Source organism: Macrosteles quadrilineatus, unplaced genomic scaffold (assembly GCF_028750875.1).
Source record: "Macrosteles quadrilineatus isolate MER2022 unplaced genomic scaffold, UCM_ALF_1.0 Scaffold_4__1_contigs__length_99947679, whole genome shotgun sequence".
Lineage (NCBI taxonomy): Eukaryota > Metazoa > Arthropoda > Insecta > Hemiptera > Cicadellidae > Macrosteles > Macrosteles quadrilineatus.
Window position 1 is genome coordinate 56,529,297 of NW_026542597.1, and position 24,054 is coordinate 56,553,350.

The 24,054-nt window shown below is 34.3% G+C and overlaps 1 protein-coding gene across 1 annotated transcript; it reads right to left on the minus strand.

Moving 5' to 3' along the window:
• Positions 1-142: 142 nt before the first annotated feature.
• LOC128992937 (uncharacterized) lies at positions 143-13,409 on the minus strand. The gene is made up of 11 exons (XM_054416683.1): positions 13,338-13,409; positions 11,672-11,778; positions 10,051-10,220; positions 9,237-9,354; positions 6,069-6,252; positions 4,748-4,891; positions 3,401-3,606; positions 2,861-2,940; positions 1,990-2,082; positions 1,592-1,783; positions 143-563 (listed from the first exon to the last, which is right to left on the minus strand). Exons 1-11 carry the CDS (start codon positions 13,407-13,409, stop codon positions 283-285), a joined length of 1,647 nt encoding a protein of 548 aa, XP_054272658.1. The 3' UTR covers positions 143-282.
• Positions 13,410-24,054: the final 10,645 nt, after the last annotated feature.

Sequence of the window (24,054 nt, forward strand, 5' to 3'; positions counted from 1 at the left end):
AAGGGAATAAAAAAAAATTAAGGTCAGTTTGCAAATTTACGCAACACGCTCTTTCCAATGAGACTTGAATGGTCTAAATCGGTTAAGAAATGGCGGGGGAGTTCAACAGTCAAATTTTGTGTTGGCGTGGCGTAATTGTTCTGTACCTTTCATAATACAGTATTTAAAACATAAACTCTTCGTGATTGAATGAATTATTTTCCCGCTCATGAGTCAAACCTCTTGGTAATTAAAATTTATATGCTTGGCTCATCAATTTTGAATTATCAAGATTCTACAATTTTATGTTACGAATGATTTATACAAATTTATACAATGATTTATACAAATTATCATAATCCTTACCACGATAACATTAAGAAACTCTCCAGTGACAGATTGTTCAGCCACCAGAGTGACGGGCACGATGCGTCGAGTGTTGACATTACAAAGAGTGAGGTGAATTAGCAGCGCTCGAGTGAAGTGATCCATCCATCCTTCGTCTCGCACACTCAATACCACTCTAGCCTCGCTCCACAGACTTCTGTTGTAGCCTCCACTCGGGTAACAGCGCCCAGACCTTCCTGCAACAATGGTTACACAAATTAGGTCAATAGAGCAAAAAGGGGGAATGTCACAAAAACGAGAATTTAAGAATTAAGAAAATAGCGATTAAATGCTCCCAAAAGAAATACTTTACAGTCCCAGTACGATGGACTGACTCCTTTTTACCCAGTATGTCTATAATTAAAATTGTTATATCTTTGGTCATTACAATTTCTCTCCCAGGTCAGTTTATGTTATGTTATGTTGGGTTATCATAAATAGAAAGTATGACTCATCTGGTATCGTTCGATTCATAACGAAACGAGGAAAGTCCTACAAACATATTTATGACAACCCAACCTAACATAACTGCCACAGCAAACTGTAAAATAAGTGGTATAATACCAAAGTACCTAAAAACAAAAACTATAACTATATTGAATATTCAATTACACACTTTTCAAAGGAAAAATAGGTCACAGATTGGGGTTGCAGAATATTAGGATAACATAATAAGTGTATAGATGTTGATCATGTGTATGATCATTTTACTATGGATGTTTAATGAATTTTGATGAGCAATATGCAATATTATTTGAGATGGGGAAGCTACCTAGGTGCGTATTTTAACATGAGTGAAGGAAGAGTGTAGAATGTTGTGAGATGATCTGTGTAGCTTTGTAGATACTGATTAAGATCAGCTGGTTCATCAGTCAGGATCATTTTATTTAAAGCCCAATGAATGATCAGGAACAGCTGGATCCGGTTACAAGCCATCAAAAAGCTACTGACTTTTTTTCAGGATCGAACCGGAGACCTTTTGTTTGCTAGGCGAACACTATAACTACTCAGCTACTCAGCCAGTTGATTTGCCAATAATTTAATGGTAAACAATCTTTATACAATATTTAGACCACATAAGTTTTTTATGGTTTTTGTAGAAACTCGAAAGGCAATTACATTTAGATTCATGATGTGAGGTTCAGTTAACTCAAGGTGACCTGAAAGATTCAGAGAATAAAATTAGCATATCCTAAAAAAAGTTTGAATGAATAATACATCTTACCACAGTGATTATAGTTACTATAGTGAGTGTAGGACCAGTTGCCTGGGTTCCAGTAGGAAGTGTTATCCAGGTGTTCTGGAAGTGTCCAGTAAGGTTTGTAGACTTGTGTGTCTTCAGCAGTACGGTCCCATGGAGCAGCACATTCTAGAGCTCCAGACACAGTCTGCATCACCCCAGGCACTTGGCAACGGCCTGAAAAAATGCAACTGGAGTTTGCAGTCCTTAATCCCATCACATTTGAACGCATTAGTGTAACTCAGAAACTATTTACCCAGGATATATTGCTACACCACTTATTTTTCTTAATTTTTTTGGCTACATCAATGGTATTTAAAAAGTTATTTGTAGCTGCAGAAAAAGATCAGTATTTTACTAGTTGTAAAACCAAAATAATTTACCAGGTTTAACCCTTGACAGAGTGAAGTGCGGACTTCTTAGCATTCGGTGAGTGTTGTCAGAACACCAATCCTTCTTTTCTTGGTTTCTTCTACCTGGAAATATTTATTTTTATAATTATAAACTAGCCCAAATTTAACAGAATTGACTGCAATATTAGAAGAACTCAGAAGGTACATAAACTGATTGTTTCCTAAATAAGATAAAATTTAGTGAAGATTCAAACTTTAAATTATAAAGTTATAACTTTACCAAAAACATTATCAATAAATTATTTTGCAATGATTCTATTTCAAAGAAAACATTTACGATTAAGACAACTATATGTGTAAGAGGAGACTAAGATACCTAACACAAATGGACTTAAGCAAACTAATGGAAGGATAAGTCACCAAAAACAAGTTTCCTGCAAGTTTTACACCTCATACAACTTAGTTATCAGTTAATAATATAATGGTATGTAGAAAGACAAAACATATTGAACCTTGCTTTCTTTGCTAATTTTTTTTAACAGTTTTTCCCAAACTTCACAATTTTCATCTCTCAAAGTCAAACCCCCAAAGCTTAGAACACTGGAGAATTTACAAGTGCACAATTTTATTTAACAGACAATATTGGATTTTCACTGGAGGCTATCTTAGGTTACAGCACTTATAGGTTAGCTCGCTTTAAAAAAGCTGTGGCACTATTTGTTATAAAATATAAATGTCGTGTCCTATTCAGTTTAGAGATTCTTTTTTTTTAATCACAAACTTTTTTGGTGAAAATGGAGCTAGACTCTAGCCTACACTCCATATAAATATGCAAAAATTGGTATTAATAAAGTCTTGATTAATTGAAATATTATATATAAATTAATCACCACATGCATACCTTCTTGAATTTGTTTCTTGTTGTACCAGAAAAACTTGGACAGAGATAAACTAAACGATTGCTTGAGGAATTTGTCAAATCTGGTGACAAACATAAGTTTAGGTTTTATCAAAGCATAAATAAAAATAATGAAAATAATAAAAAATAAAATAAATAAGGAAGAGAAATTGTGAAAGGACAGAAGAAGATGGAGAGGCCTAGTGAACACCCAGACCCGGAGATAACCGGAAGAGGAGAGGTTATGTTAATATAAATAAAAATGAATCTTTAATTAATTGCTATCATACTTAATTCTCAAAACCTCTACAAGATTGACTTTATTTACTGATAGATAAAATTAATCCATTTGGTGTCTTGGAAACAATTCAAAGGTGAAGATTTGCAAAAGGTTTTAACAATTTATTGATATTGGTCAAATTAAATGACTTTTTTACAATCTGCCCTAAGTTGTTCAACATATCATGGAAAAAAGTAATAGGAATGATTATAGTATCAATTCAGTGCAGGATTTTAAAATTATCCATCACACATCTTACTTACTGTGTCAAATTGTAGACAGCATTGAAACTTGGGAGATTTTTATCACCCGAAGCTCCTAACATAGAACGTAAGTGATCATTGGTAAAATACGGGAGGAGATTGTCTTTGTTCAATATCTTACAAAGAACAATTACAAACAGAATAAAAAACACGAAATCCATTGTGGCCCTCCATTTAATAATTCTCAACTTTTTTTCTTGGTACATCTGAAAAAAAATATGAGATGTAAATTTTAGGCAATATTAACAACAGTTTCCATACTTTAAAACTGAAAATCTAATTTTATCTTTGAGGTGATCACATAATTACTTCATAACTTGCAATTAAAAACAAATAAAATTGTAAAAGCAATAACACACTTGGTTTTAAGCACAACATTTGACTATTGATGGAACTAGACATTACATACCGTACCCTTGTCTAAGTTGTCGCAAATTTGTAATAAAAATAAATACGTAGGTAGTTGATTTGAGCAATTGACAGAAAGTGCTAATTTAATTAATGACTTTCTGTCGAATACACCAACTTTTTCACCGAGTCTAACTGTTGGAATAACTTATTGTAAGCTATTTAAGTCTCGTCAACTATCTTAGTAACAATAACTAAGGCAGAAAATAGAATTTTAATGTAGTGCACTCTGTGAGAGGCTCATTCAACTACGTCCTTATAATAAAAAATGGCTACAATTGGTCTATGTAGATGGGATGTCTACTTCATTATCCTAACGTCAATGGTACAATTCACAAAGAATTCACCCATTCCGCCAACTTACACGTGAGCCGTCCACCATTCATTTCATAGGTGGGCCTCTCTACATGTGCACATATAAGTGAACTTCTCATGAGCTGCGCACCAGATTTCAATCAAAATTGGATTTAAACCTTCTACGTTGTTGTAAACAAACCAAAAAAATAACTCTTCAGACCATTGCACTAACCAATTGTCGAGTCTTGGCTAGGCATTTGACTTTTGCGTGCAGGATAAAAATAGTTTTCCTACCCGGGAAGCATTTATTGGGTTCCGCGAGATGTCAGGCTTCATTTCAAGGACGATTGTGTGTGATATATATGTATGTGTGTATGATTTATGATGAGCCCTGGGTATCACTGGGCAAAATATAAATGAGTGAGGCCCACAAAAAATTTCCACAAATGAATAGCGGAAACGGAGCAGTTATAAACATAACTCTCAGGCTGCCGCATATGGTCATGTACAGCGTTCACCATTAATGTTCAGTTATACTCGCATAGATAGATGTAATTGGAAGTTTCATTGTGTTAGTCTTGGGTCCCATAAATTGGACGTAGGAGTATTACATAACTATTTAGACAGTTTAATTCTTTTAACCTTATGAACGGAATCATTCATAGGTTTATATTCAGGTTTCATGCGTTCTTCGATTACATTTGTTAGATGTTCAACGTTTCCAAAGAGATGTGTTTTGTGACAGTCTGCTGGATCATGTATGTAGAAGTCTTTGTATATGATGCGCTGCAACAATAAAAAAATATTATTGCAGCAATAATACATGAAAATATTTGGAATGGAAACAGAATTTATAGTTCCACAATTTATAAAATAAAGTACGTCATTGCAGACCGAGGTCTGTAGGTACAGCTAAAGTCATGTCAGCTAAATCTTTGTGCGGCCATACATTTTGAGAGCGACAAATGACTGTATGTGCTCGTAATACACACACGATTTTTCCTACCACCGTAATTAACTTATCATATCACACAGATAAACTTTTTGGTAGTGCATCAAATATCACCAGGGTTATGAATGCATTTTTGTTGGAACGAATGAAACGACAGATGCAAAGGTGATATCAGTTGCAGTTGACTTAGTGAGTGGGAATGAATAAAGCACAAATGAGCTATTTTCCGTACAGTTTACAGGTGAGACAATGAGATCAATCCCACGTAGTGGTTGAAAAAATATATAGCTAAAGTAATTTTTGCAAACAAAAGAAATTATAACAATATCTATTTCTTTTTGCACTGTGATCTCTCCAAGGTTTTTTTTAGGGAACTTGTGATATTACTTGTAATCTTGAGGTATTTTAATATTATGACTTTCTATACTCTAAGTTGGAACTCATCATTTTATAAAATATAAAATCAGAGTATGTTTCATATATTGGAAAAGTGGGAGTTCATTTGATATTAATGTTTCTCTTTCAAAGTGAATTTTACTGTGCGCTGTACTATTTGGTTGTAATCCACAAGACAAAATAAGTTATTCACAAATTTATTGTTTTATTTGGTCTTAAACCCCAATCAACAATTCTTGCACACCCCAACTTATGGCAATCGAACAGGAAACAGAAGTGGTTTCAAGATGCAAGGTATATGCTGTATATTGTACATATTGGGAACAATATTATTCCTGCATCTTAAATAGTTAAATATCAAACTAGGGATAAACTGAGAGGAGCCCGCCCAGTTACCCTTTAATCCTACTTAGCTACCAGTCCAGAGCTACAGTATTGGTTAATGATAATTTTGGACATGTCAATCTTATAAAAAGTAACAAAACCATAGTTTGGTCCAGATCATAGTTTTTTTTTTTATGGTTTGATGTTATTTATGGATCAAATTGCAAATTAAATAGTTTTATTCACTACTAACTTTGCTGACAAACACCAGCTTAAACAATTAAAACTCACATCAAAAGACAGTGATAGCACAAGTGACGTGATGAGTATCTTGAGAGGCAAATAGATGACAGTGTAAATTATGTTTGACATAACAACAATGGTAACCCATCTTCTGATGCGGTTAGGACTGAGGTGGTCCGATAACAACACACTGACAAACACACTTTGTAAAACAACCAGAAGGTAAAATAGTCTGCAAAATAAAAGAAAACATATCAAAGAAATTGCAATTTGTTAGAATGTTTTTCCAAGAAAGAGAATAAAAAAAGATTGTAATTTCTCCATGGTTGGTTTTATAGCTTCCATTAACTATAAATATTGAAAGTAGTTTCAATACCTGCTTGTGGATATCCAAAGAGTGCACTTAGCAACTAGTTGATGCACAAAAGCAATCTGGGAATTACTATAACCAAGTATTGACTAAGTTTCAATACGGTTTACTTTGTAAAAATCACTCATGGTAACATGTGGAAGATAACTGCTAAGATACTTTTACTGAATGCATTTATGGCCATTTCAAATGGGGGTTTCACGGGCCAAACATACTAGCTTTCTTATGAGACGTAGGAATTGGCTAACTCAGGAGCTCGCTAACTCGGTTGTGTGTCGGAACTGGCTAACCGTCTCAGTCAGGAATTGGCTAACTCCGGAACCCGCTAACTCGATTTTGTCTCGCGGCGGAATTCGCTAACTCTGGAAGTCGCTAACCCGGCCGCGCCCACTGCATGGAGCGTTGCCAATCTTGCACGACAAAATAATCGTACATTACCGTATTTCAAAATATCAGTGTCAATGAAGATACAGTAAATGCAATTGTTTTTGTTATCAATTTCACTTTTAACAGATAACTAGCCCAAAGTAATTAAAAGACAATTATTAAAAAATCATGAGAAGTGTTTTTTTATTTAACTCTAAAATGGCCAGTTAAATGTTTGTGAATTCGATCTTAAATATAAATGCCATAAGTATAAAAGAAAATAATAGAGTTGAAAAGTATTGAAAAGGTACTAAATAATTAAACCTCTGCGAAATTAAGCTAAAATACACGCTAGTTCTCAAACACGGAAAACAAATTTAATCGTAATGTCATCAAACATCAACCATCAGTCATCAACCATCGTAACTTTCATAACTAATTCATAGATTTAAAATTAAATGTTCGTCGTTGAATCGTCCAACTTACGTGTAAAAATATGACATTAGACTAAGCTTTTATCTAGGCCTAATAGTTTAAGCCATTTACTAGTAGGCCTACTAGTAAATAGTTGCCTAATTCTAAAATGTGTTGAATTTTTTAGTAATAATGTTACATGTTTTAAAACAGTTTTTAGATTGTACACCTAAGCACCACTAGTAAATAATAGGAGAAGATATAATACTCATATAATAAAACGTGACAGGGTAATTTTAATTCACGATTCTTAATCAACGAATTGACGGATTTTCTTAGTTGGGTTTCTTTTACATTGGTTTCACAATCGAAATTAACTATACCAAGCCATTGCTCGGTTCACCGTTCCCCGGTACTGAGCAACTCAATAGACAATAGAATAGCTTTGTTTTTAGATAAGATCAAGTAATTTTAGGTATGGCCACCATTCATAAGAATTGTAACAAACAACAACGCCTGGGTCGATTTAGAACCAGCCTGGAGAAAAACTCCCGACTTTTAAAAAGTAGGCCTACTGAAAGACGTAAAATTAAAATTAATTCAACAAAATTAAGAGGATTGCCCGGGTTCTACACTAATAGCCTACGATAAAAGAAATTTACAAGTTGTATTTATGCATAGACAAATTTTTAATGCAATCTATGAATAAATTAGGACTAGAACTTTATAATATTGTATTGATAAATATGTATTTAAATTCAATAGCTCTATTTAAAAATATATTGCCACTACAATGTATTTCTGTACTGACGTTTAACGTGTAAATTTTATCATGATTTATGATTCAATTTTATGATTCAAGGTTACAAGCCCAGAATATAAAATACGAACTCAATAATTTATTTGCAGAAGTTCAAAAAATGGTATTTATTCGAATAAAAGAAACAAATGGCGAACTACGAAAATAGATATTTCATAACATGTAAAAGATCCAAATTAAATGTACATTTTTATCTTTTTGCATACCAATAAGCTACTATTTAAGTAAGAAGCCCAAATATAAAACATACTCCCTTATATTAGTATATTTCTAATCCTTATGGATCAGCTGAAGACAGTTTTATTGTTAGTTCTGTCCGGTGCACTGTCTTTAGAAGTCGTGTTTTGTTTACAATTGTTTCTTGTTTCCAGTCATTTAAAACCTCGTTTAACCAAATAAAACGTTCTAATCACAACTAATAACACGTCCCCTAGTTATATAACCAAACAGTAAAGAGCAAATTATGAAGTTAACTATAGAAATAATAGAAACACAATTTTGTCGACACTAGCGATCAGTGTCACCGGACATGAACTAGACGCGAAAAACGAGCTTCAAAGTTTACAATGGGATATCAAGTTTACTTGTGTTGGTTAGTCTATGGTAAGACTATAATGCATTTTCCCCCCTAATAATCATGAGAATAATGTTAAACATACTTCTCAATATATTTATTTGATCAACTACGTTGCTCTTACTCCTAATTAATCGTAGGATACAACATTACGGTACCGATACTATATAGGTACTACACTTTCGGTAACACTGGCCAAACATATTCGTGCTTGGCTCCCATTGGACGGCCCGTGAGGCTTCTGATTGGGAGTTAGCGAGTTCCGCCCGAGGGACCGAGTTAGCGACTTCCGTACGAGGACGGAATTCGCTAACCCGGCTCTAGAGCGGGTTAGCGGGTTCCGGAGTTAGCCAATTCCGAAACCGATCAAGTTAGCGAGTTCCTCTCATTGACCAAATTTGAAGATAGGGCTTTTAACATGGGGTTAGCGAGTTCCAGAGTTAGCCAATTCCGCGGACCCTTTCTTATTGAAGAGTAAGAATGTAGAAAACATTGTCTATGTGTGAAATTGTTTACCTTTTTTAAGTAAGCACTTGTGAAACACCCCAGAATTTCCTTATTTATTAAATTTCACTTAGTTTTATAAGAACAACCAAGTATAACTACTTTTATAAACTACAATTAATTGTTCTCACTGTACGATATGCTGAAGTTTTTCAGCTGATGTATTACATGAATCTAAAGCGCCAGCCGATGTTCACGCTCACTGCCGGCTTGTCCCTTCGTAACTGGACTGGGATCAGGGGTTGCTGCATGAATTGTAGAGCAATATACTGTAGCAATGAGCAGCCTATGGAAAATAAATTCATAGCCTATATTTAACCATCCTGAGGGTAACCATACTTTTTATGTTTAGAGTTCTTCCTTGAAAATTTGTCCAAAAGATGTAATGTTTTGTTAATACCTCCTATAGTTTTATGAAAAACTCAGTTCATTATTATTGGCAGGAAATAAGCATATCTTATTTTATCATGTAATAGATTTAGAGGTAAGGAATCTGGTATCATAACCATGTTTTAATAGTAGCCTACTAGCAAGTTAAAATTTTAGTAACTTTATGTTGAAATACAGGTATTCTTTTGAATACCGATACTGTACTTTAATTTCTTCTGGAAGATTTCAAAGTGGTTTTCACAAGGTAATTTTAAACTTAACTTTTGTAATATTTTTATTACTAATAATAATTAATTATAAAGTATCAATCTTACGATAAACCTGTTTTTTGCTGTTACCATAAAAAACCTTGGACGTGAATACAGATTTTAAAAAAAACCTTCATAATGAGATATTTTTTTAATAATTTTGAGAATTTGATGAAAATTAGAACACGATAATTATAAACACTACAATTTGTTAACACCGAACATATTTTTCTCCATTCATCCCCAAGAAAGGTTTGATACCAAACTTGTATTAGTTTTTAAGTTAAATAGAAGACAGTACATTTTGAGGTACATGTTGTAATGGACTAAAGTATATAACTCACTTTTGACTCCAATTAAATTACTGCTGTTGTAACTGAGATAGGTCAGTTCCCCAGAGAAGATTTCATCGTTCTTTTTTATTAGAGTTGCATATTGAGCGTTTCTGCATGAAAACCCATCCACTTTGATTTTCTCCTCGTCTTTTGAACAGTACCAGACTGTGTAGGATTTTCTGAAACAGATGTAAACAATTTTCATATAAAACCTGTGACTATTGATACACCCTACTGTAGACATTGGGGGGAAGAAATCTCACCTAAAGATTTAATTGTAAACATTTCTTAGCAGAAACAGACACTTTATTTTTAATGTATACTTCAATAATACATAGACTTTGAACTTGTGAAAACACTGTGTTGTATTATTCACAATAAATTCTCAGAGACCTTAATCCATATAGACAACAATGCTAAACTGTATATCAGCTGCTGATCGGCAATGAAATGAAGGAAGCAGCGCTGCCAACATATGACCTTATTTCAAAGCTAAACCTTTAATCTCTGTGTCCAATATAATTTGGGTTGCATTTAAAGAAGTAGTTAAAAGTAGTAGTAAAAATACTGTTTAAATCACCTTATAGGTTTGATTTTGGTTTGTATATACAAACCTTTTATGTTGTTTTTCATGTTTTTAAATGAATACAAAAAGAGTCAGACAGCTGATTACAACCAATGAATACAAAACTTATAAGAAGCGCAATGCCTTTGTTAAAAATTCAGTCTATGAATACTTTAATTTCGTATAGTTCCTGCGGCCAATAGGTAGACTATCGCGAGCACGCGGTGAAGTGAGCTGACTGAGTGAGAGAGAGAGAAAGAATGGGCTTAAAGTGAGATAGAGATGCGTGGCCGCAAAAGATAGTAGCAGCGGCCGTGCGAAGCTCATTTTAACAGCGAAATTCCAGTCTGACTATTCTCCATAAGCATTTAGGTTTTAAAGGCTTTGTATTCATTGACTCGCACCAAAATGAATCAAATTGTACATCACTACAATAAAGTTTGGTTGAAAAACTCACCTAAGTATATAGAGCATTAGTCTAGCTACCGAAGCAGAGATAATCATTGTGAGGAAACTAATAAGAAAATCTCTCCTTTCTACTGAGAATGATGGTGGGTCCTCCTTCACTTCTAGATATCTTCCTGCATTTAGAGTTCAGTTTGAAATCATGCAAAAATATTTACTGTACATTGTTTGTTAGCTATTCAAAGTTTCTTGTGAATGTTAACATTGCTTCCAACAGTCCCTACAAATATGATAGCAGTATATTTAAATTACACCAGATTCTATAATATAAAAAGTTTATAAACATTTTTTCCTTTTTAAACTTGTAACATGAAATTACTTTTGAATTTGTTTCGGATTTATAAAACTTTATGATTTCTTGGAAAGGAATGATTGTTTCTAAGGTTTGTCTTTTGGCTGTTTTAATGACGAAAAGGAAAATTACTTTAAATTACCAAACAAATTATTTCAACCAACAGCATTTTCTATTTTAATCCAAAAGTTATAAAGAGGATTTTAAAATAATTAATTATGAAGTCAGCATGTAACTTTTTAAATATCAAGAAATGCTATGAAACACTACTTAAGTTAAAATAACTAGTTTGATAAACATCTGCTTACCTCCTTCTGAGAATACTGTTAATATGAGGCTGGCGGACACTGAGGTAAGGATGAAGATAATTCCTATCATAAGACGACCAGCTCTTCTGACTGGATCTCTTGGGTGACTGCACACAAAAGTAAATATTAAAAAAGTTGGTTGAAAACTACCTATTGTAGAAGGTAGTTTGTTTCCAACAACTTCTGCTTGGAATACAGTGGCCAATTTCCCCACGCGTACACAAAACTGCGCCTTGGTTTGACTCCATATATTGCCGCCCCAATGCCCGTTGGCTTTTTTGAGCCATCCGTATACCAAAGTGGTCCTATTTATTACTGAGTGGTTATAGTGCTCGCTTAGTAATCAAAAGGTTGCCGGTTCGATCCTGAGAAAAGTCAGTAGCTTTTTGATGGTTTGAAACTGGACCCAGCTGTTCCTGATCATTGGGCTTTAAATAAATGATCCTGACTAATGAAACTTACCTTAGTCAGTAACAAAGCTACACAGGTCATCTCACACCATTCTGCACTCATCCTTCACTCATATTTGGGTTAAAATACGTACCTAGGTTGAGTCCCCATCTCAATGATTGATAGTTGATAATTGATAATTGATAATAATTTTGGTTGCCCCTGGATTGGAAGAACAAAGTGAATAAAAATACATCAACAGAGCGATGGCAGTGGAAGCTTGATGTTAAATAAAAAATTAGTGGGTCCTGCGGAATAAAATTATCCCCAGAAGATATTATCCCCAAATGGCTCTTCCAGGTGAGCTTGTTGTCCAGCCTTATTCCAGGTCCAGGTCTTACCATGAGACCTACGGTAATAGCTTATTCCCTATACGAGAAATTTGCTAAAAATTGACAAAACAATAAAACAATCCATCGTAATGAGTTTTTTTTCTGTTAATAACCTTAAGAAAACCAAAACTGTTCGAGTTTATTTGTTTAAAACCTAGTCAAGTTAGCCTTATTAAAGGCAGAATGGAAAAAAAAATTCAGGAAATTTATGGTTCACTAAGCAGCACCAAGCAGCCATAAGACATTTTTATAAATCCAAAAAGGATATGAGAGGGCCGGTGTTTGAGAATTTTAAGAAAAAAAAAGGATTGAAAATAAATAAGGGTAAACAGACTAGAAAGCAAATTAAAATCCACAATGGACAAAGAAAGTGTGGTTTTAGAAGAAGAAACTGCATATGGTTATTAAATTAATTTGAAAGGTCATTATTATTATTACTAGGTGTATGCTCAATCTTCGTGTATGGGGACAAACCAAAGATAGTGAATAAGGCCATAGACAAATAGAATAAATATGGACTGTCAAAGGAAGGTTCCCGGGGCCCACCACTAGGAGTGCTGTGTATGTGTATAGTTATGGTGCACACCACTGCAGGCGAGGAGCGCAGGAGCCGTACGCTGCAGCGGTGTGTGCCGTAACTACAAGGCACTCCGGTGGGCGCCGGAACATGTGCTAACCGCAGCACTGCTGCCAATTTATATTTATTCTATTTGTCTATAAATAAAGGCTTAGTTTTAGATAAAAATGTACAAGAAAATTAATTCATCATACCTCAAAACCATGGCTATCCAAAGATGGTTGTAACAAAATCCATATTTCAAATGGTTCATGAATTTGCTACTCCATGTAGTCAGTGCTGTCAAATGCAGGGGCTCTACAAATACTTCGGGAATGTTGGCGGCAGTGATGTCAATCCACTCATTTACAATGAAGGTGTAGCAGTGTTCTTTTTTCATGTCAAACACCAATATTGATTCACAAAACCTAATAGGAAATGGAGTGAAAATTTAAAAACGTACGTTTTCAGGAAAAGCACTTTGCAAAATTTTTTCCCCTTTTTTCAAAACTTTTATTAGTTTTTTTTTATTTCATTAACATTTGAAGTTTCATAAAATGTCCGTGGTAACGCAATATCTTTGGTAGTTTTTTTTTTAAGAGCATCTTTAGTGGAAAAACACAAAATCCTGTCACGACCATAACGGACGTTTAAATGAATATTAAAAATAGTTAATATTATTTTTATAACTATGTTTTGCTATAAACTAATTTACTTTTATGACCATTATACAATAAAAAGGTCACTGAGCTTTTGTTATATTTGGTCTTTCTAGAAAAAAATAAAAAACTCAAAAAATTGAAAAAAAGCCAATAAAATCTTTTTAAGTTAGTATAACTCCGAAAAAACTTACCTGAGACTCGAAAAATCGCTATGTTTGTATATAGGTGTGCTTCTTTTGTGTATAAAACATTGAAATATGACGATATTTTAATTTTTTAAATTTTTATGATAGAAATCATAAACGTGATGGTCAGGGACAAGCGGTACGGTCGTGAATTGTCTGAAATAATCTAAATCTTTCTAAACAATCCTTTAATTATACTGTTAGTTATAATAAAAATATGTGTTTCAATTGAACTAAACTGTTCAATTTACAATTATATTAAAGTTATTGTCACGACCAAACACACTATAATCCATAAGGCTGGATAGGTCGTGAAAAAACCCGCGATGGTCGTGAAACTTTGGTCGTGAAATTACGTGTTATTTGGCTCTGTTTTGGCGGTAGCCCTGCACCTCATGTTCGAGGATACAAAGTGGACTTCTAGGTTAATCTAGCAATTGAAATATCTTATAAACAAAAATTAACACCATGTCTACTTCATCGAATGACTACGTACGGTCATGGACACACCAAAATTACAAAAAACACAATCTTTCCTTTATTAATCTTGTAATTCCTCCTTTCAACTCGAAACGACCGGCACTACAATCCTGACGTACACCCCGAACTAGTCTCTAAAACCAACTGACTCCATCGACGCCAGGCTTGCCACTGTCGTGCTCCAAAGTTGAAAACTTTTCCCAAATGGTCGTGACGCCAAATCGAGGGACAGACTTATTTTGTCATGGTAGTCAGTTTGCAATGACATTAAAATTATAATATGCTCCTTTTTTGTAAGTTTAATAACCATTGATGACATAAAAATATGGCTTTATATATTTCGGCATTAATAATTAGTCTAAAAACAGCGTGCAAGTTGGAAAATGTACCCTAGGGACACGTCATGGTCGTGAATTTCGAGACTTTAAAAATACAAAAAAATACCTAGAACCTATTTTAAACTAAATAAATGTGTGTAACATGTTGCCCCCATCCCAAAAAATATAAAAAGACATTATAATAAACTACAAATCCAGTATCTACGAAGTAAAAGGCCAGGGACATGAAAACGTACGTTTTTAAATTTTCACTCAATGAACCATTAAACTTGTTAAATTATCTTAAGCTACACAACGCATTATTATTTTTTTAAATCAAATAGATACCTTTATACACTTAAATTGAAAGTATTGTGATTTTCAACAGTTTTACGATCCAAGAATGTAATCAGTGTAAATAAATACCCATGATAACTATCATATTGATACACCTTTTAAAGTAAATCACAAGTTAAGATGACAAAGATAAGGTTACTTCCAGCTGAAATTTTACTGTCAAAAAGCTTGTTAGTCACTAAAAGTACGATCATAACACAGCACATGTCACAGATCTTACCCTTGTTCAAAAATATTCCACCATCTCACGGTTTGGCTTGAGTTAAATATTTTTAAGGGATCAAATAGTGCCAAAATATCCATAAAGAGAAGCCAATGAATCAGAAATAATCAGTTTAAGTAGCAGCACACTTTTAAGGACATTAGGACGCTTTTGGACTTATTTTTTTCCCTGACAACACATAGTATAAAAGTAAACATAAACATATTTTGTTTACTGTTATTCAACTTTTCATTCTTTATCTTTAGATTCCTCAAAGAGTAAAATGCTTCAATGAACATGGTCAGGTTGTACATATGTCATCACTATATAAAAAACATCAATATATAAAAAAAATTATGATTGTACAATCCTATTTTTTTTTATATATTGATGTTCTAAAATAAATAAGGCCAAGTCTTTTAGTGTTTCCTTATGCTAGTGTCGAAGCCGTGTACATTTTATATTTATGAATCACAAATGCTTGTAATGAAAAGCGGTACAACCCCCTTATGTTTTTGTGAACATGCCGAGAATCGAATCTGACCCTCTTGCACCAAAGTCCGAGACACTGACCCCGCTAGCAATAAACCCAAATTAGGCTATTGTTGAGTAATGGCTTATAAGGTATTTTTTATTATTTTTTTTTTGTCCAAGGACGCTAGGCATGAGCCCGGGATTGTTTTTCACATTACTTCAGGCTAGACCTAGGGGTTGTGGCATTATCACTTAGATAAAATCCATTGGTGATTTGGCAGGATTTGAACCCGGGACCTCAGACACCGAAGTCCCGCTCTTAAACCATTTTCATTTGATCGTAGTAAAACTAATTAAGTATAGTATACTGCACTTGGAGTTGAAAAGTAACTGAAATTAACATTACCGGTAAATCTCTTGTCCAATCTTAGGAGATTACTGTTAGTTGCCATTGAATGGGTGAAGGTAGTGGTCGTTGTTGAATTGTGTTGCAAGCAATCCATCTTCGAGGAAAACTACTTTTAAACTAACACGGTTGAAAAATTTGAATTATACAGTTTGCCGCAAAGATGAATTGCTGCAAGACATCAAAATAAATGTCAGCATTTTTCTTCCCAATGTAACAACATGGTAACTTCCCAAGGACCAATATACAAAACTACTTTTACAGTGTAAAGCTATGGTTCCACAGACTGCGGAATTTCTGACGTGTGGTGCATAATTTTCCGCTGCGGATAATTACGCAGCGTAAATCTGGAGGGGTGGTTCCACTGACTACGGAAATAACGTTGCGGAAATTCAGTTCTGTCCAAATTAGTGACGAGTATGGAACACAAATATAATACCATAAATACCATAAAATAATATAAAGTAATATTCAGACTTAATTATTTTTAATAGGGGTTACTTTTATTGTAAACTGATCTTAGACCTAGTTCCTAAAAATCGCTTTATTAATTTTTTAAGAATGGATGATAGTAAACATTAGTAAAATAACAATTTGAACTTAAATTGTAGTTTTATTGATACACAAATAAAAAATACAATCCCCAAAAAGAATAAGGTTATTGAAATGATGTTAGGAAACTAAATTGATCGGGCACAATAATTAATTGATGCCTCTTCTACGCTGGCGGAATCCGCACTGCCACTGCTATTAGACCAGTATGATTTGTCCGCCATGCGGAACCGAAAATTCGGGATGCGGAAACACACGTCAGTGGAACCGCATACATGGGAACTCCATTAAACCAGTGTCGTTGTAATTCCGCAGCGGAAAAAATCGCACCGCACGGCGGAGATTTCGCATCCTTTGGAACCAATAGCTTAAGCTTACCATGAAGGTAAAGTGTGTACTTTGACAGTGTAAAGCTATGGTTCCACAGACTGCGGAATTTCCGCCGTGTGGTGCGTAATTAATTAATTAATTCATTCATTCATTTAAAAAACGTTTGAAATTATTTCTCACCAACAGACCCTTGTATAAATTAGAAGATTTTTTCCAACTTCCTGAAATTTGATTTTTTGATAATAACAATATTTGTTGTAAGTAGTCTTATGTTTAATATTGTGTTTTTATAACTGACTCCATTCTGTACAAAATGTGCAATACGAATAAAGTTATTTTGATTGATTGATTGAAGTGTCATCATATTTTCTGCCAAACTGATCAGCCATTTATTTTTCGGAATTCGTACACTAAGTACAAAAAATAATTCCAAACTATCTTACCAGCATTTTACTTAAAGACATTTACGATAAAACTTCTACGCTAACTCGTGTAAGAAAGTCAACGTACCAGCTCGGTGATTTACCAGAGTTGTCGTGCCAAATGTGTAGAGAGTGTAGAGTACCGAGATGACGATGAGAGAACATCTGAAACCAACACTCACTGCTCCAACCCATCCCTCGGCACTTCTCACTGTGAAGCACGTGGGCCTACATCAACACATCAAATCATACACCTTCATTACTTACAAGTTGTGTACCGGTGGGCTACTTGAATCGAAACCTGTAGAAAGTTGAGTTAAGTTTAACCCACTGATGGTTTGGTTATGTGTATTGTGTTTCCAAGACATCTTTGTGTACATCAATGCACTGCAGTGACAATCTTTAATACTGCAGAAGAAGACTGTAAGCATACATCCACTACACGTATACCTACCCCTCAGGATGGAGACTTTGGTGCCAAAACTGAAGTGATCTGTAAATTACTGTAAAAGTTTTTCTAGCAATTTTTAAATGTAGAAAAATATGGAATAATATGGTTGATATAAAAGCTATAATATCATCAACCTATCTTTAACATAACCATTCCGCTCAAACATCTCAATGTCATGAGCAGATGGAAGTTCCACATGAACTTTTTACACCACACTAGACATCAGGTCCTTTTCTCTTTTGCAAACTGGATAATTGTGAAACAATCCAAAAAATGTGAACATACTGAAATGTTAGTTTAGTTAGTATGGACATAAATCATAACAAAGAAAGTAATAGACACTGTAAAAAATTATAAATTGAAATAACAAAATACCAGAGATCTCTTTCTTTTTTGAGAAAGGTGAATTGACAGTTAAAATAAACCTATACATATAAGTTTTAAAACTCACACGGCTGTCACCATCCATCCCATGAAGCCTGACTCCAACTTTGGCGTCAGTACCAGCTGAGATACGTGTTCCGGTTTTCACACAAATTAAGTAACCATTTTTCTCTTGAGGAAAATTATCAGGTAGCACAATAACAAATCGCTGAAACAGGCCAAACAACTCAATTGTATGATTGTATGCAATATGGACAGGTACTGACTGTTCCTTGTCCTTTGGTCTCCAATTAGTCGAGGGAAATACTTCAAGATACTTTTTCATAAGAATGTAAAAAGGGTCAGAGCACGGTGATTTCAATTATATTGTGAGACCAAACTATGTGCAACCGATTGGTCAAGCATATAAAATGAGAAGGTGGAAGTAGATTCATGCAATTCAAAATTTGTGAGGTAATTTCAACACAGTAAAGTTTGCAAATATTTTTGTTGACAAGAAAACTCGTCAACTGTCGAAATTTTCTTTTTTTATTATAAATATCGTTTACGTATTTAAAACTACTGCATTAATTAAATACACATCAGAAACATTAACTTCGCTTATTGTTAGTTTATCTATGTGTTTATCTATCCTACCTTGCACTGCACCCGTCTATCCACCCACCAGGATGCAATGAAAACTACAATGAATAGAAGTGCACTCAACGCAAAGCATTCGAGCACAGCTCCTCTGTTAGACCATGGAGTAAAGAAGAGAAAAAGGTCTATTTTATCAGCAACTACGGCGTGTGCCAAATCAACTTCAGCTGCAAACACACCAACCCTCGCCCACTTGCAGGTAAGGTCGTGCGCTGGAGTATTCTGGTCTTTTTTTCCTATCTGAAAATGTGTGTTGTATTTGATTATTGTGTATATTTAAATAGTTGGGTGATTAATTAACCACTTGACACGTTTTTGTGATAATAAGTGGCATTAGCATGATTTTGAGGGGAGGAGGCTGTACCGAGCAGCTTTAATCTCTACATTTGAATATTGGGCAACGTAGTTTTACTGACTGTCTACATGTTTTAAGACTGTTTAAAGTCTTAGCAAGTTTTGGAAGTAATTTTTTTTATATAAAAAAAATCAATAGCTAAACTATTATGAAAATTAAAACTGTGTATAGGCCTAGTTGATTGTGCATAAAAGTGTTTATTTAGCTGCTAATCTAATGTCGGGAAGTATGAGCCCAGCCAAAACCCCACATTGGCAATCTATTTACTAACTATATTCCAACAAAATGATTTGAAATGGGTAAAAGAATACTACCACTGAAGAATGATTAGAACATTATTTTGCTGTGTATTTTTTACCAAAAGAGTAGTTCACCTTTAGATCAACTATAGAAGACTAAGATTAACAATGCTTACCAAAGATCCATGTGACTCCCATTTCTGTAGTCTTTCATCCCATCGAACACATCGCCGATAAACAAACTTGTAGTCAAAACTTAATACACTATGGAGCGGGACCTGAAAAAATAAATTGAAGATTTTCTGTTAAATAAGAAAAGAGCTACTAACAGAATAAAAGTGGCAATAATGGGGAACTTTTGTACTATGCTAGTCTACTTCTACTGTAAGTTACTAGTTAGCTGCGTGAAATTTCACACTATAGAACAAAATACACGCACACTGGCGTGGACGTGTGTTGAGGAGGGAACTTTATACAGTGGCAAGTTTGTTGCTTCTTGTGCTAGCTTGAACTTTTTCCTATTCAGTTACGCTTGTTATCCTCACTTAAGATCACAATAACACTGTGACTTGCATGGATATTTACCAAAGCTTGAGTAGGTACCATTATTACTGATGTCCTTTTAAATTAGAAATTAGTTTAATCCTCCTGGATATGTACAAACCAGTTCTACATTATTATGGACAAAGTCACAGATCATGTCAGAAAATTGTATTCATCACAATGTTTAAATAATATTATCTGTATTTATATAAAATCCAATGTATGTTTGTTTGTATGTTAGTTTGTTTGTCTGTTTGTTTGTTTGTCATTTATGGACTCCGAAACCGCTAGACAGATTGTAGTGAAACTTTCAGGTATTATTAAGCATTATTCAAGGATGGTTTGTGTAAAGTTTGGTGCACATCCGTCAAAAGGGCTCTGCCCCAGTGGCTCTGGAGTTCCCCATGTTAACCCTATGAGTATTCATATTTGAATGGAATCAAAGAATCTTAACAGCTGGTTCAACTAAAGAATTTGATTCTGTGATGTTCAATAGCATTCAAAAGTTAATAGGTTTACCAACAGGGTGCAGCATTATTATTTTTTTAAAGTTATGACAACTGCTATTTTGCAACCAAAAGGTGAGTGAGCGTAGCGAACGAACTTCAACCAGGACGTGATTGAGCCATGCGAACGAGCTCATCTTGAAAATGAACGAGCATTTGACATAAAACCACATTGGGACAGGACGACGTCTGTCGGGCCAGCTAGTAAACTTATAAAAGAGAATCCAACTCATGAACTGAAGAAAAGAATAGGATTGTGGACATGAAAAAATGAGATAAGAAAAAAATTGCTTGAAGGAAATTTAACTTTAACTTAAGGAAGTTATTTTAAAAGTTACAGCTAGAACTTACCCTCTCACCGGCTATTATACCCAAGTAGTATTGCCTAGGCTGATCCAATGTTTCACAAAGCGCTTTGTAATACTTTCCTCCATGTCGGATTATGCCTCCTTTTCTTTCTACATCATTATAACTAGGTCTACTGCTCTTGCGGATGTAGACCTGCAATAATGTGAACTGGTTCTTACGGTTCTTGATACAGCAAGAAATAGATAAAAGCAAAACGAAAAAACCTGTTTTAGAAATTAGCATTATACATGCATACACAGTATCAGATTATAGTTGGGAAATATCTTAGGACGAACACATTTCAGATATTTTTCATTTCATCCCTGACCTGCTCTTCTACTCACAACTTCCATAGAAGTGAGTCAGTAATCCACCATTTGGTTCTAGATGGATGCAATCATTTGAAACATGGTATTAGCTTTGACTATTAATATGTTAGCCACCGACAGATTATGTTGATGTAAATTAGTGATTACTGTTGCTTATGCTGATTAATTAACCAAGTCAAACAGATATGACGACTTATTATCATCTATAGCATCTTTTATGCCATGTCAAATTTCTCAGTAAAAAAATTAGGTTGAAAATAGAATATATTAGACACTGGCACAATCTGTGACTAGCTCACTTAGCTAAGTTCTTCTAATAAATAATCGACGACAGCAGTGTCCATATAGATGGGATGTCTACTTCAGTATACAAAAGTCAATGGTATTGGGCCTAGTTTATGAATCAATTCAAAAAAAGCAAACTAGTATGATGGATCATCCATAACAAAAAGTTAAACTGTTATTTTTCTTACCTGTTTATTAACAGGTGCATTTAAATGATGTCTCATCCCTGTTTAAAAACTCTTAATGGAAGAGATAATGAAGGACATAAAGAAATACCCTCGCCGCAGCAAACCTGCAGACTAAGCGAATTTCCATTTACCTAACTGGATTTCTACTAAAATATTCCCTAAAAATTGTCAGATTTATTTCCTATTTCATTAACATTAATTTTAGTGAGTAGGCCTACTTGGGTTTGCTGCTACAGGGAAGATATTGAGATGTGTTTTTTTTGTTGCAATATCGGTAGCTTAGTATTAAATAAACAACATTTCCAAATTTGGTTTAAATATATCCATAAACAAGCAAACTACAACAGTTTATTTATTCTCCTTAAGAATAACATGGGATTTTTAAATTTAAAATTTTTACAATTATCTCCGTAATAGTTGGGCATACAACAACACTTCAATTATTTCTTTATGCAAAAGAATTTTATACAAAATTATTTCTTTTTTTAAGCTCTATAAAATTTTTTGGAGAGAAATTATGAAATTTTGTGTTTTTATGGTCAAAAAAAGGGAGAAATCCATTTTTACCCCCAGAAACCCCCGTTCCCATAGTCCGATTATGCTGGTTCGCAAACTCGTTTGAATAAATGTAGGTTTACATATTAGAACAGAATTTCATCAAAATTAGATCATTTTTGCTCGAGTTATCGCGCTAACGGACACACATATATATATATGAGTTTGAATAACGGATGGCGTTTTTTGTTGTATTATTATATATATATCACTGTAATCTAGTGATAAAGATGTAGCCTAATGGATTGGTACATTGCTTTGTACATAGGCTAATACGTTTTGTAATGTTGGTAGTCCTGCTGTCGGTTGCTGAATGCTGAATGTAATGATGTAATGTTTATGTACTGTTGACTGGTGTTGTGTTGTGTCTCAAATATAATCCGTTTAAATCTTAAAGTGTTTTAATGTTCAACCACAGTTCACACGACTAAAAATGCAAGTGGTCATGGGCCAAGTATGCTAAAACTAAAAAAGTTATTTTTTGGAAGTTAAAGTCGTGAATAACCCCATAGTCAAAAAGTGAGGTTATGCAGTCACATTGCTTGAACTGAAGTGAGGTTGAGGTTATGCAGTTAAATTGCTTGACAGTGCGAGTAAGTTCGTTTTTGGAATTAAAATTGTGAAATTATATACTCACAATGGATCCAATGAAATCTATTATTGATAAATTGGAAGGACAGCACAATTGGACTGATTGGAAATTTCAGATTAAAATTCAGTTACGAGTGAACAATGTCATGAGTGCAGTCGAAAATAAGTTCGAACTCCCGGAGAAACCTCCTGATACGGAAAGTGAAAAAGTTCATAAAGAATACGAGAAGACAGTGCTAGCCTTAAACAAAAGTGAGTTTGTAGCTCAAAACCTTATCGTAAGCTCAATAAGTAGCCAGGTGAGGCAGCTTATAAACATGTGCACCTCAGCGAAGGACATGTGGGACAAACTACACAGTGTGTTTGAACAACGGACAGAACAACGCCGCAGCTTATAAACATGTGCACCTCAGCGAAGGACATGTGGGACAAACTACACAGTGTGTTTGAACAACGGACAGAACAACGCCAGGATAGACTGTTTAATGAGTTTTTCGGTATAAAAATGAAGGACAGTAATGACAGTGTTGCTAAACACATATCAAAACTCGAAAAACTGTGGACGGAATTGCAAGATGAAACCTGGAAAGAAGACAAGGTAAAATTGCCTGAATCACTCTTTTTGAACAGAATACTCAATACTCTGCCTAATGATTACTTTGAGTTTTTAAACGCTTGGGAATCAATGCCTAAAGATCAGAGAAATTTAAAGAATCTCTGTGAGAGGCTGTGTATAGTGGAGAACAGGCTGCTCGAGAAGGATAAATGTGCAGAAGCGACAACAGCTCTTGCTGCCAAGACTAAGTTCAAAAGAAATTATGGATATAGGCCTAAGCCTAATGAAGTGGCTACTATGAATAGTAAACCCACGAATCAAATCGGACCAAAATGTTATGCCTGTGGCAAGTTTGGACATATTAAAAAGAACTGCTATTCTCTTAATAACAATAAAGTTATTAATTATATACAAAAAGAAGTGACAGTAAAAATGTAGATAAAAGTAAAAGTGAATCTTTGTTAACTGTCTTATCTGCAAGTTGTGATAAGAAGAATTGGGTTGTCGACTCTGGAGCGACTGCTCATATGACTCCCAGGAAAGAGAATTTTGTGGATCTTAAATTAGAGAAAAGTCTTAAAGTCACTGTGGCTAATAATCAAACAATTCAGTCACAAGGTGTCGGAGATGTGAAAATAACTACGGAGTATGGTGAAAAAGTTATTAAAGATGCTGTGTTTGTGCCTGAT